This window comes from Rhea americana, unplaced genomic scaffold, assembly GCF_003343005.1.
Source record: "Rhea americana isolate MKP2758 unplaced genomic scaffold, rheAme1 scaffold_99, whole genome shotgun sequence".
NCBI lineage: Eukaryota > Metazoa > Chordata > Aves > Rheiformes > Rheidae > Rhea > Rhea americana.
In genome coordinates this window covers 946,258-959,425 of record NW_028187188.1, presented here as the reverse complement: position 1 = coordinate 959,425, position 13,168 = coordinate 946,258, and the positions used below count along the sequence as shown (strand labels likewise).

At 46.4% G+C, this 13,168-nt stretch overlaps 1 protein-coding gene across 1 annotated transcript; it reads left to right on the top strand.

Annotated features, from left to right (window-relative positions):
- Positions 1-686: 686 nt before the first annotated feature.
- On the top strand, positions 687-3,923 carry DDIT4L (DNA damage inducible transcript 4 like). The gene is given in 4 exon segments (XM_085325653.1): positions 687-704; positions 2,320-2,445; positions 2,447-2,770; positions 3,822-3,923. Coding segments are annotated over 4 exon segments (570 nt in total).
- Positions 3,924-13,168: the final 9,245 nt, after the last annotated feature.

The following is a 13,168-nucleotide window of genomic DNA, read 5'->3' as shown; positions in this document are numbered from 1 at the left end:
ACATGCACCCATGGCAGCATCAACACAAATGACCGAGTGTGGCTATGGCAAGGTACGTGTTTGTGGTGGCCCCAGGGCTGCGGAGCTGCGTACCAGGTGGTTTGTCCCTAGGACCAGGGTAGGCTGGTTCAATAGCGTAACTCCTTTTGGGGAACGCAGTGCGGCTCGAGGTGCCGTTTTGCCCCGCATGCAGCTCGTGGGAAGGTGGGAGCTACTTTCCTCCAGGGCTGTCCAGCACCCTGCAGCCTCACCTTGGGAAACACCAAGGCAGGAAAATAGTTGTGYGCCGGGCCTAGCCCTGGCTGGGGTAAGCCAGGACCTAGCAGCACATGCTGCGGTGTGGTCTGGGGCTACGTTTCATCCAGAAACAGCAGCGGCTGCGTTTAATAAAGCCCAACGCACACCAGTCTTGTCCATGACAGCCCAGAAAGCTGTTTGCTGGGGGGACTGCATGTCTGTGGGGCTCCCCTGGCCCATGGGGACTGCTGCTTGCTGTTTGGTGAATCCCCCCTCCTTTTCCTCCTCCTCTTCCTCACCAGGATCCTCACTCCCTGGAAAGACAGGAGGATGCATTTCCCCCACCCCCCAGATTTGTAGTGCCTTAAATCCCCCCTCAGCATAGGCAATGAGAGGGGGAAGGTTTGGCAGGCAGGGACACAGCTCGGCAGTGGGAATGGGATGGGGAGATGAGGAAGCCAGGGCAGGTGAGGAAGGAGGGTGCAGGGGTGTATCAGCTGCTGCAGCTGCAGGGGTTTGGTGGTATCAGCTGGTTGTTACTTTTTGTAGGCTTGTTCAGGGTGGTTTTTCTTTTTTTTTTTAATTGTTTAAAGTGGTTTGCTTTCAGTGAAACTGAAGGCAGTTGTTTAAAATCTCTGATTTGTAGTGGTATTTCTGCCAAGCTTTTTTTCTTTAGCAGGTAAGGCGAAATCACGTGGTTTTTCTGGGCTGAGCTAACTCTCTCTAATCTTAAGGTCTGTTTCTGTAAAGTGTGTTTTCCCTTAAAAATAAAAATAAATAAGTAAATAAGCAGCCTTGCTTGGTGGGCTGAAAATAGTTTGTGCAAGTCTGCAAGTTAGGTGCTGAGACTGAACGTGAGACAACTCCTCTCTTCCTCAAGAGTTACTCTAAGCTGGCACAGTCCCTCTTAATGCTGGGTTTTGAAATGTGTGATGTATGCTTTCTTTTTAGTAATCCAGAGGAGCACAAAAAATCTGTCCAGAGTCCGAGCGCTGCACTTGCCATGGTTGCTACTGCCAGCCTAAGCAGTAAAAGCCCCACATGCATTTTGGAGGGGATACACGGAGGCTGTTCACAGCCGGACACAGCAGGTGAGTGTTGCAGCCCTTTACAGTGCCTCTCCCACCCACCTCTCTGCTCCTGCTTTTATTTGTATTTTAAAAACAAGACTGTAACAAGGGGGTCCTTGGAACCTGTGATAATGCTGTGCCTTGCGATGTGCTGGCAGGGTGTAGGTCTGCAGGCAGGAGGAGGGCTTGCTTTAATGAGCTGCTGAAAGGCTTTGAAGAGGGAGAAACCAGAAGCAAAATACTGTAGTGCTGTAGATGGTTAGTGCTTCAAGGCTGCTAAAGCTTTCTCCAGGAAAACAGGATAATTTCTGCAAGGGCTTTTGGATGTGACGAGGGTCAGAAGGAGCTGCCCAGATTTCCACTACTTTCCACCAAAGACTCGGAGTTATTTCTAAGTGAACTCTTCAAAAAAGCTCAAGTCCTGGGCTGCACAATTCTATGTCAACACACTTGCCGTGCGTTTCGGATTTCAACAGCTTGCAAGGATGAATAGGTGACTTTTCCTCCATGCACGTAGCAAGCAATGAGCAGAGAACACAACAGCTGGCCTGGGGGCTGTGATCGGATTAGAAAGCTGGTGACCAAGTGCAGCACTATCGCTTTTCCTTTAAGCAGACTAACTTCATGTTTTTTTTCAGGTGAATTTCTTACCATCTAGAGAAGATATTAATGGCTATAAAGCCTTAATGTTGAGTAGCGAATGATTTCATTAAGCCTGTAGTAATAATTAGTTTAATCAGCTGAAGCGTGGCTCAATAAAGTGTGCTCCAGGAGTACTTGTTGTGTCCATAGGCTGCTGTTGCTGCTGTGCATGAAATACACCTTACTATAATGSTTGCTAATGAGCTGCAGTACAAGAGTGCTGCTAATGGGCTGCCTCACTGATTAACCGCCAGCTAGGATGTTGGGGAAATAACCAGGGGGCACATAATCTGCTTCTTGATGCTCACCACCGTTTGTGTCAGTTTTCTTCCTTCTTTTCATGTGACCTTTGCAATTAATTCCCTTACAGACATTGGCTACTGGGAGTAGACTCAGTGAGGCTGTGTTTGAGGAGCCAGTCTGTCATGCTTTAGTTAAAATGCTGTGGAAGTGTCTGTCCAGGTCAAAGCAGACCAAACGTTGCTGCTCAAAGGTTTTTGGTGCCAGAGAAACTAACTGAGGAAACAGCTTAAGATGTGCTGCAGCTTTCCTTCATCAAGCCCTGTAGCTTAAGATGCTGCATTATCCATGTCGACTTAGAAACTGGAAATGTCTCTAAAAAGCTAGAGAGGATTGCTTGTGACTCCAGTGTTGTTCCCACCTTTGAGCTGATACTTGTGCTCAAGCAGGACTGTTGCTCGTGGCCAGGTATCGGGGACTTCTTCGCTCACGACTGCTTCATGCCTCAGGGCAGGCARACTCTCATCCTCAGCCCCAGCTTCCAAATTGTTAAGAATAAGTTATACTCTGTCATCAGGATGGTGACTGAGGAATGCCAAAATTGCCCTACAGGGTTAAAGCTGAGCTGGTATCCACTAGGAGCGAATTCCCAAAGTGWTTCGAAACTCTGGCTCCAGAGGCAAGGGAGCTCGTGTGGGCTGGGATTTTGCAAGCCAAGTCATTCTGGAGAGGGGCTTGCCACAGTCCTCCTGAAACACAGGGCCTTCGTGCACCATTTTCCTTTACCTGGTCTGCTTAAAAGAATAAAGACTGAAGCAAATTACTGCTGAAAATGCTGTTAGTTAGATCTAACATGCCAGTCCTAGGACTGGCCTAGTAATTCAAGCATGGAGGGTGTCCAATTCCTCTGGGCAGGTTGAAAGGGCTCTTGCATGACAAACAGGAGCAGATTGGTTCATCTAGGGTAAGCAGGAATGTTTTACCATTTATTAGGGGAACATGCAAAGATGCTGGTAGTTTGATTGTCTTTTTGCTGCCATGCCACCAGGCTGGTTTGGGTACCTGCAGCTCTTCTCAGTGAAGACTAATAAGGCCCTTTTGTGGGGATGTTCAGATTCCTTAGAAAGTTATTTCCATACCAGAGGTCAAAACTGCCTTAACACATAGATGCAAATGTTTCAGCTATCTCGTTGGACTTCACTTGCCGTTACTCAATGCATGCAAAAATGGTGCATGCTCCGCTAAGCAGCACAAGGCAGAGAGGGAAGGTATAATATAATGGGCTTGAATGGCTTACTGCAGTGCATGCTTGCAGAGTTGGAAAGATAGCCCTCTTCCTAGYGGTTGAGTCTGGCTTATTGGGACTGGACTGTTGTGAACTCTCTTGCCTTTTCAATTTGTGATGGTTTTGGTGTCAAACAGTGCCTTAGGGTGTGGTGTCACTTGCACAAGAGCTCCAACTTGCACTGTTGTGACGTTAGCCTCCTCCCTGCCACCCATCTTGTCTTCCTGGTTTCAAGATGACAGTTACTTACTGATATAACACTGCCCTTAAATACAGAGGTTTTTGGTTAAAGGAAACGAGGTTGTCTATGCTGTGAATAAAGATTGTATTTCTGGTTTTCAATGTAGGGTGTCAGTGGTATGCAGTCCTGTCTAACAGGGAGGACATGCATGGTCCTCCAGGCCAGCGAGGATGCCAGCTCTTCTCTTGATAAAATGCACAATGAATAAAAGATCTGAGACATGAGTCAATGGAGCAGAGCAAAATTTGGCCCTTGTGCTACAGTGCTTGGCACCTCCGTGGAGGAGTTGCTCRCCCCAGGACTGATAGCCTCTGCTTTGCCAGTGCTCCCAGCACCTGAGGGTGCCTCTGAGCCAGCACCAGCAGGCGCTGCCTCCCAGTTGCCAGCAGCAGGGACAGCTGGGGGAACAAGAATGGGCTCTTGTGYCTAAGGAAACAAGTGAAGAAGTAGAGGCAGGCAACTTTCATTGCTCCTGGGCAAACTAGTGTGTTAAYACTTGTGCTGCCTCACATTCAACAAATGCGCCAACTCTAGTTGCTCAGCTCCTTCCTCCAGGAACTGTGGGCATCCATCTATGGCAAATTTTCCTAATCAGAAATAGAATGGCTCTGAAGCAGCTCAGTCAGGTCAACGCAGTGTTGTGTAGCTCCTGGGCAGTGTTTGGAGATATGCAGGTTTCTCCAGCCCCTCTTTTCTTCACGGGGAAGATTGTGTAGCACTGCAGTCTTCAGCAATTCTTGTGCTAAGCTTTAAGGAGTACTTGCAAATGGCAATTACTCAAGATTATAGAGGCTACTGTAATCAGAGTGATGCCAAGTTTAAAAGAGCCTACTTCAACTTGAAGTATATTAACRTATCTTATATGGGAGGGTAGAAATCTGAATAAAGAGGCTTCATTTTGGAACACAAGAAACAAATTCTGCCATTTGTGCTGGCTATTGTGATGATAAGGCCCTCCATCTACTTTCTCAGCTTGAATTTATTTCCTTCTTCTCTTGAAGAGAGTGAGCCTCTCTTGAGGATCATGATCGTCCTCAAAATGAAAATGTCCTAGCAGAGAGGAGAGGGATTCAACTGCAAGACAAAAATAGCGTGTTGCTAAGGTAGTATGAACACTCTCCTAAACCCATCTGTTCTCTTCTTGCAAACAAAACAAATACACATGCCAAAAAAAAAAAAAAAAAAAAAGCTCCAACACCAACTGATCCCATCCTCCATGAATTGCTCTGAAGCTGAGCTGGTATCTTTAAAAAGTGTCTCTCTGCAGGAAAGCCTACCCTGCAAAGCGGCTTAAGGGGCCCAAGGCTCTCCCTGCTCTGACTTCTCAAAGTAATGCTCTGCCATGCCACTGTTCTTGAGTTTTTTTCACTAAATATGCCAGCAAGCCATTTAACAGAGGCAAGAGGGGGGAGTAGGGCTGAAATAGGTGCCTAGGAAATGCAAGAAATAAAGCATAATAAAGCAAGGTCCCTGCCTCATAGCAGAGCTGCTTTAAACGCAAATACTTGTGGGTGAGAAAGGAGATGTGGAAGTGTCAGTGGCTGTAGCCTTCAGCAGACGTTTCATGAGGAATAGATTATTTATGCCGAAAGGTAATTGCGTGAAATATAAGAAATAGCAGTTTATGGTTCCCTGTGCAGACTTAATTCTTCATCCTTGTAAATCTACACTATGAACCAAATGAGGCAGAGGCCCTGTAAGTAAAATAAAAGGTATCATATGCTATAGGTGCCTGAGGGGGCAGCTGCAATGCTGTGTGTCCTCCCTTCCAGCTCCAAGATAAAGAATGTTCTTCTCATACAGGAAAAAAWTTCCTGGTAGCTTTTCGACTGTAAAAGCCACATTTTTATTAAATTGCAAGTTCCTTAACCTCGGCTTTGCAAGTCAAATTTAGATGCAGACACTGCCCATGCATCTATGAGTTGGGGACAAGGACAAGACAGCTGGGCTTGGTCCTGCATCTCCTCTTTTCTGTCCTCTTTTCTATGCTAGTCTCGAAGTAAAGGTGGGCACAGGTTTCTAGGCAGATAGGCTCGGGGTCCCCCTCCCCGAGGGGCACAAGTGTGGAAGAGCAAGGTTTTCTGAAGCTCGGTCAAATATGCATGAAAAATAAGTGCTTTTATGCAGCTGCGCATCACTGACTGCAAGTGTTCTCTCTCCCACGATCCTGAGGTGTGCCCGGGCACTGAGAAAACTGGCACATCTCAAATAAATATGTCAGGCAGCTAAGATATTGGCTACTATACTATCACTACTAAACAGGGTAGTGATTATCCGAGTTTGAATTCGAGACAAGGGCGAAAAGAAACTCTCCTTTGAAGGAAAATCGATAATCTTAAACTATTTGTATGTTGTGTTTTTGACACTCTACCTGACACGGGGAAAAACAAGACAGGACTTCTCTGAGATGCATGCAAGGAAAGTGTGCTGCAAGAGGGATTTCTTCCTGAAAGAAAGAAAGAGATAGATCACTTCCTTTCCTTTCCATCTAGTCATGGACAGTAGTGGGACCGAAAGCTTTTTCTTTTTCCCATTCCTTTGGAAGCAAGCACAGCCGCTCAGCTGGAGGGACCGGGTGGTTTTCCTCACTTGGTATTGGTGCACACCTCTGTGTAAGGCTCAGTTATGGGCTCCCTGTGCGATGTTTAGCAGAAACTCGACTGGTGTGTGGGGGGTGAAAGCTGGCAGCTGTTGTGTGGGACAAAAGCTGTTTCTGCYCTATGGGATGCATTTCAATGCAATTATATTCTCGTCTCCCCAAAGGTCCCAGCCTTGCTTGTGGATCAGGAGCTTTTATGGCAGAACAGAAAGCTGATTGCTACTTCTTCGGACTTGCAGACTTGCAGAAATATTTTTCTTGATATCTACTGCAGTTTAAATGTTTGTTTGCCTTCGTATGTCAAAAAAAAAGCCCACCCCCTCCCCACCTCAAATACATGCATATGCCAGGATGGAGCATTCGATTTACTGCAGCTTCAGCAAGTGAGGGCTTGAGATTTACTTTGGGGAGGCATCTTTGTTCTGCCTCATTTCAATAACTCAGTGCCTCACAAAAACACCGCCACCCCCATAAGTTATGCAAAACTATACATGTAAAAYAAGATAAAAAGGCCAAGGGAAAGCACCTCGAGGCACCCATTCCCCACTCGCAGGGGCAGCAGCAGGAGGAGGAGGAGGAGGCGGTATCTTGGGGCTGTCAGGGGAGGAAGGCTGGCCAAGGAGGGTCCCCAGCGCAGAGGCGGTGTTTTGGTCCTGGGTGGTAGAATGCTACGGAGGATGTTTTGCAGAGGTTTTGTTACTTTTWCATGTTGTTTGGCTGCTGTGGTGAGTTTAAAGCTCCCTATGCCTGCCTGGTATCGATTCCTCCTGCTCCGGTGGTGTTCGGGTTTCAGAGGTAACGGCTCGTAGGGGAATTAATCTTCCGCATTTTTATAGCGTGATATTTTCACTCTCTGCCATGTTAGAAACGTAAAAACTCACAAAGGCAAAAGGCAAAGCCTGGAGAGTGATGCAGGGAGCTGCTGCAAGCGCATTCCTTCTCAGATTTAGCCATYGTCCAGACTACCTCATTCCTGGTTTGTTGTAATCCAATTTGGGAGAGTACCAATAAACTCGTTGTTCCTGCCTGCAGATAGGAAAAGAAATCGCAGCAGCAGAAGTGAACAGCCAAAAACAACTGTGCGTTTTACTTGTCTAAGCTTGGGGCACGTAAGCCTTGAAACCAAAGTAAATAGGCAGAAGTCCCTCCGTTTTGTCCTGAAGTTTCTTGCCCCCCCCCCCCAGCTGTGTGCTGATGAGGCAGGCAGGCAGCCTCAGCACCGCCCCTGCGCCTATAGCTGCTTTCTCCGTGATGTTCCTTTTTGTACCATGTTTTATCAGGAAAATTGCAATAGGATATAAACATCTCCTTTGAGTGTACGGCACAGGAAGGGAGCAGATGTTGCTTGAGAGGTCACTRCCGTGGCCAGGCATGTAAAGCTACTGGAGAGTCCACTGCAAAAAGGCTTCTCTATAGAAGGCCAGGGAGAGAAATGAAGCTCTTTTCTCTTATTTGCCTTCCTTCAGGCTAAGGCCAGGTCATAGCTGGACAACAGAGTGGCAAAATTGGCAGTGATAGTCTGTGCATGYGGCAGCCAAGATTTTTAACCAAGTCCATCTCTGGGAACTTTGTGCAATGATGAGGAAGCGCACGTCTTGCATTTGGGTGTACGATGACGAGTGCACGTCCCTCCACTGCTTTTCTCTGCTGTATGTTCAGATAGATCAGTGCATTGACGCCGGCTCTCTCAGGCCGTGTAGCTTCTTTACATRTATTGCTTGTCATCCTGCTGTAATAGATGTGTTAATACTGTGCAAAGAGCATGTGGGCTTTGGGGAACGCTCAGTCAATAGAGCTGTATGAAGAGGAACTTGCGTCTTCTCAAATTCTTTTAATAGTGTTGATTTTACAGCGGRAATATACTGTGCAGGTTTTAATAAGCCTGGTGCAACTTCAGCGTCATGTGCTCAGGTAATGAAAATGCAGCTATTTGAGAATAATTTAAAATCCTCAAACACTCAAACTTTGCAGTGGCATAAAGAGGGATTGGGCTTGAGAAATTTTGCCCTGAGACTAAGCCAGATCCTTCAGAAATGCTGGCAAAAAAACCATTAGGTACCCTCTTCAGACCAAAGAGAAAAGGAGTAAACAAGGCCATCCATCACCGGGAGCTGCAGCGCGCTCAGGGGAATACGTTTCAGCCACCGGCACAGGAAGAAATTGGTAAATCRCAGCCGCTTGCCCCCTCCCAGAGCTGCATACACATACCGGCTTTCCCTTAGCTGGGCAGCAGGGCAGGAACAGGGGACGCAGGGCTAACTTTGGATAGGAGAGAGGCTAAATATTTTAAGTAGCTTTTGCAGCTTAGAGGTGCTTCCTGGTAAAACCCATGGAAGGAACTGGGATGCCACGGGCCAGCCGGGAGCTCACCGGCACCCGAGCGAGTTACTGGGCACACGAGTCACGACGAGAGCAGTCCTATTTTTAAATAACACGCTGGAAAGCAAACCAGGGCTGTTATTTCATTTATTTGATTTGTGGCAGTTCCCGAAGTCCTGGGGCCTTTGCCAAGTGAGGTGTTGAAATCCCAGTTTCTGCTTATCCTGGAGCCATGTTGTCCCCAAAGCATTAGGGTCCTTTCCTTATCCTAGCCTGGTTCTGCTCACAAATGTAGAGCTCTGGCCTAGTCCTTACCCTATTTTTCTCACCCTAAGGAGGGGTTTTAGTTGCCCTTACTGGACTACCCAGATTTTTCACACTAAAAATGGAGGAGTAAGAAACCTCCATGCCTCTGGGTTTTTTCCTCTCTCCTCACCACTCTTTGCAGCCTGGTGAGGACTGGCCACGTTTAATGCCTGCCTGGCTTTTTTTGCAATGGTGGTTTTGACTCAGCAMGTTAGAGCAAGAAAGCTTTGAAAAGAATTTTTCAAACACTGGGAGACGTAGATTTAGCTCCACTCGTCTGCTTTAACACGCTCTCGCTATTTGGCTGGGTGACCTAAGTGTGAGAGCTGTGACTGTGATGTATATATAGAGATAGATATAGAAGATTTCCACACTCTAGAGCCAAGAYGAACCTGTAAGAAATAGCTGAAAAGCTATTTTGCACAATCCAAGCTACCCATTTATAAGGTAGTGATGAGCTGATATTCTTGGGTAGCTGAGCACTTGCCAATTTCCAGGCAAGCCACTTTTACAAATGGATCTAAGGATAGCAAAGGCAAGTGCTATCATAATGTGTGGGCAGCAAACCTGAAAGATCTTCGTATTTATGTTTGAGTGACAACTTGTCACTGCTCCAGTAAAGTTCAAATAGAAACCCATCACGGCGGACTTTGTATTTACGTAACCATCAGGAGGAGTCTGCTCTTGGGTTTGATTTATATTAGTTATTAAGTGCAATTGCAGAACACAGGATTGCACCCCCAACAGGCTGTGAACATGTGGGTTTTGCTGCCTGCAAACTCCTTGCTCTAGCGAATTGCAGTTATTCCGTTCTCCATGGATCTAATCTCTCCAGTTAGAAATGGAGATCATCCTTGGCTAAGTCCTTTGCCTCTCCGCTCATCAGTCTTCCAGGCAGGAGAGTGTCCTGACTTTGGCAGCATCTCCTCCACACCCTTGCACACAAAAAAACCCCATGTATCTAGATGCATATAAGGGAATTACRCTCATCGCTCGGTGCATTAGCAGGCTGCTAGCAAGGTGCTATCCACCCCTCACCCCTGAAACCAGCCTCACCGTTGGCTTCTGACCAAGGTGGATGGTGATCTCAGGCAAAACACGAGAACAAGCTACGGCTCTGAGCACTTCTCATTTGTCTGACTGCAGATATCAAAATGTTGTTGGAGGTATTTACCACTGCTAAGTGCTGGGAGAGAGCACAGTACCTAGCTATGTTTGGCAGCCTCCTAGTTCTGTATGTCACAGACATGTGAGAAGATCTTAACRTCTACCAATGCTCTCTTCTCCTGGGAAGTTGTTAATTCACCTGGGCACAACCGTGACACTGACATTTCATCGTGGAAACCACGACTCTGTCTTTCTCAAATGCCAAAAAGCACTGGTTCTGCGAGGAAAACACTAATGCCTTCAGCTGGCAGGACAGGCATGAGCTGGGATGCRGTGGACGAAGTGCTCCACCTGCCTGGCACGTATGCAGTATTCTTTTTAGTTAACACCATGCATGGTGAATGTACCGTCTTCTTCTGATGGCCTTCCTTTACCAGGAGCCACAGCTTACCCCAGGTATTTAGGGCTGCTAACTTGGGCCTGTGGACATGCCAGGCAGTGGAGCTCCCTTTATATAGCAAACTTGCCAGCTGGGAYGCTGAGGGATGTGAATCTGGGCAGCATTATGGAGGGTTGGGTGGCTTGAAACTCTTCAGTTGCATGTTTATGTTTCTGGCAAACAAGTGCTTTCTGCAGCKGGCAGATGATGTGTCGCAGACTGTCTTGCTTGCAGTGCTGTCTTAGCAGAGCTGTTTCTGAAGAGTCAGAGCCGCAGCTCCAGCCAAGCAGCTAATCCTTTGGAAAGACCCCTGTGTGGCCTCCATCCACAGCCCTTTAGGAAACTTGGCTCCATGTGGTGAAAGCATTTCAGAGCTGGGATTATCTGCCAACGTGGAACAATTATTTTTTTCTTAGGAATTAGGAAAAAATATTTCTTAATTAGCTCTTATTAAGGGCATCTCTAAGCTTGTGTCACTCACTCCTTGGATAAATAGTAAAATAAGGCCAAAGACTGAGTATCTGGGTTACCCAAGAGGTATGTATGTGAGGTGTAATCTTTTTAAAAAAAAAAAAAAGAAAGAAAAAAAAAAAGAAAAGAAAAGAAAAGGCAAGCAAGGGCCATGCAGGTGGTGCATCCTGCCGAGGTGCTGCACGGCAGTACTTGTCGTGGGTAGTGGGCTTTGACACTTCCCTCCATTGTGCCATGAAATCCAAGCCATTTTCCTACTGTCCATGCAGGATGTAGAGAAACTCAAGAAAAGCATGAGAAGGGCTAACGCGCAGGAGCACAGAGACTTTGCAACCACCTTTTGAAATGCATTGTGCAACTTTGGCAGAGCTATGGCAGTCCTCCGCAGCGGTCACTCCGTCCTCAACTCCTCTGTGGTTTCTCTCAGTAGAGCACTCATCCTTTAGGTAATGAGAATACATTTTAGCTGACTTTTATAATTGCTAGAGCAYCCCCCAGAGGCTTTTCATTCTGGAATTTTTCAGCCAGTATGTATATAAAAAAAAAAAGTGCAACGTCACATCTTGCAAACGGTCTCAGAAAACTGCTAGCTGGTATAGTTCTCATGTAGGTGCTTGAGTCTTCTTCCTCTGAAAAAGTAAGTTATATTACGGTTGTTACTGCTATTTTGTGAACAGGCTTTGGGCAGATAACAGRGGAACTGATAAATGTGTCATGCGGATCCAAGGCCCAGATTCAGTAGTGCATCCGGCTCTATAAAATAATTTAAGCAGATATTAAAGTCCTTTGCTGAACTGGGGCTATTGGGTAAAACCCACTAGACAGTTCTCACCTGCCTCAGTGTCAGCAATCAAATTTCTCTTATCACCTAAAATAGATATTTATCAGTGCTCAAGCAAAAGCGCTGATGTTTTACTTAGAAATATTTCATAAAGATCCTGTTGATGGTAAGTCGAAGCCAGTGAGTAGGCATTTTGGGAAACAAACGTGGATAAACCCGCGTTGTGCCGCATGAGTCATATTTTCTTAATTTGTGAAGAGGGAGGGGGAGGAGAGGCAATTGGCTTATTTAGTTACATTTTCAGCTCACAGCAGTACCAACGCAAGTTGCAAAGGGAAAACTGGTGCAAAGGGTGCCAGGCCCCTGACCGTGCCAGCGGCTCCCGTTTGCACTCAGCCCCGAAACCCAGCTGTGGGCAAGGCTTTGGTGACAAGCTACCCATTTCACAGCAAAATCATCAGGAGAAAGGATCTGGTCAGCTTTAAGCTTCAACAGCATTTTTTCTAATTTTGTCCAAAAGACTTCTCACTCTAGCTCAGTTATACCAGCAATTATCGAAAGCCCGGTGAGAAACGGGAGGTGCAAAGCACTCCTTCAGGGAGGGGAGAAATGCCATCTGCATGGTGGGGAAAGGTGGAGGCAGACGTGGCAGTTTATGCATTTTACAAAGATTGAGAAAATTTTTTCCATTTCTGGGAGGCCTCTCCCAGTTCCCAGCTTCTTCAGCTCGCGTGTTTTAGCAGTTCGGGGAAGGCACTTGTCCAGCGGCCGTGAGGTTCATTCCTTGCAGCTGCTCACTGCTATTGCACTAGCCTGCAAACGTATCCAGCCTGATTTCTGCAGCAGTGAGCTGCTTTTACAGGAAAAAGAAAAAAAAAATCACTTTGGCTTGGGCCAAAAGACCTGTTTCTGACAATTGTGAATTCTTAGGAGAAGAAAGTGAGCCAAGAGTGATCTTGACCTGCCTATACCTGCCCAGGAATTAGCAAATTAATCTACATCCTGAGCCAACAGCTGCCTCCAGAGTATCATATTCAATAGCACCCAGCTACTTACCTTTCATTAAGTACCAACATAATTCCCTTTCTGGACCCATTTTGGAGCCATTTTACTTAGAAATATTTCATAAAGATCCTGTTGATGGTAAGTCGAAGCCAGTGAGTAGGCATTTTGGGAAACAAATGTGGATAAACCCGTGTTGTGCCTCATGAGTGAAAGCCGTGGAGCTGTCTTACAGCAAAGACCTCCCTGGCTGAACTCCATGCTGCGTGGATTTTTTTTTTTTTTTTTTTTTTTTTGTGTGTGTGCAAATCTGCCTAATTATTTCATTGCACACTCCTTGCTTCAAAGAGAAATACTGACTTATCACTTCAGACAACAGGCTAAGCTCATCTTTTCAAATATAGGTGAAAAAATGTGTTGTGTATGTCT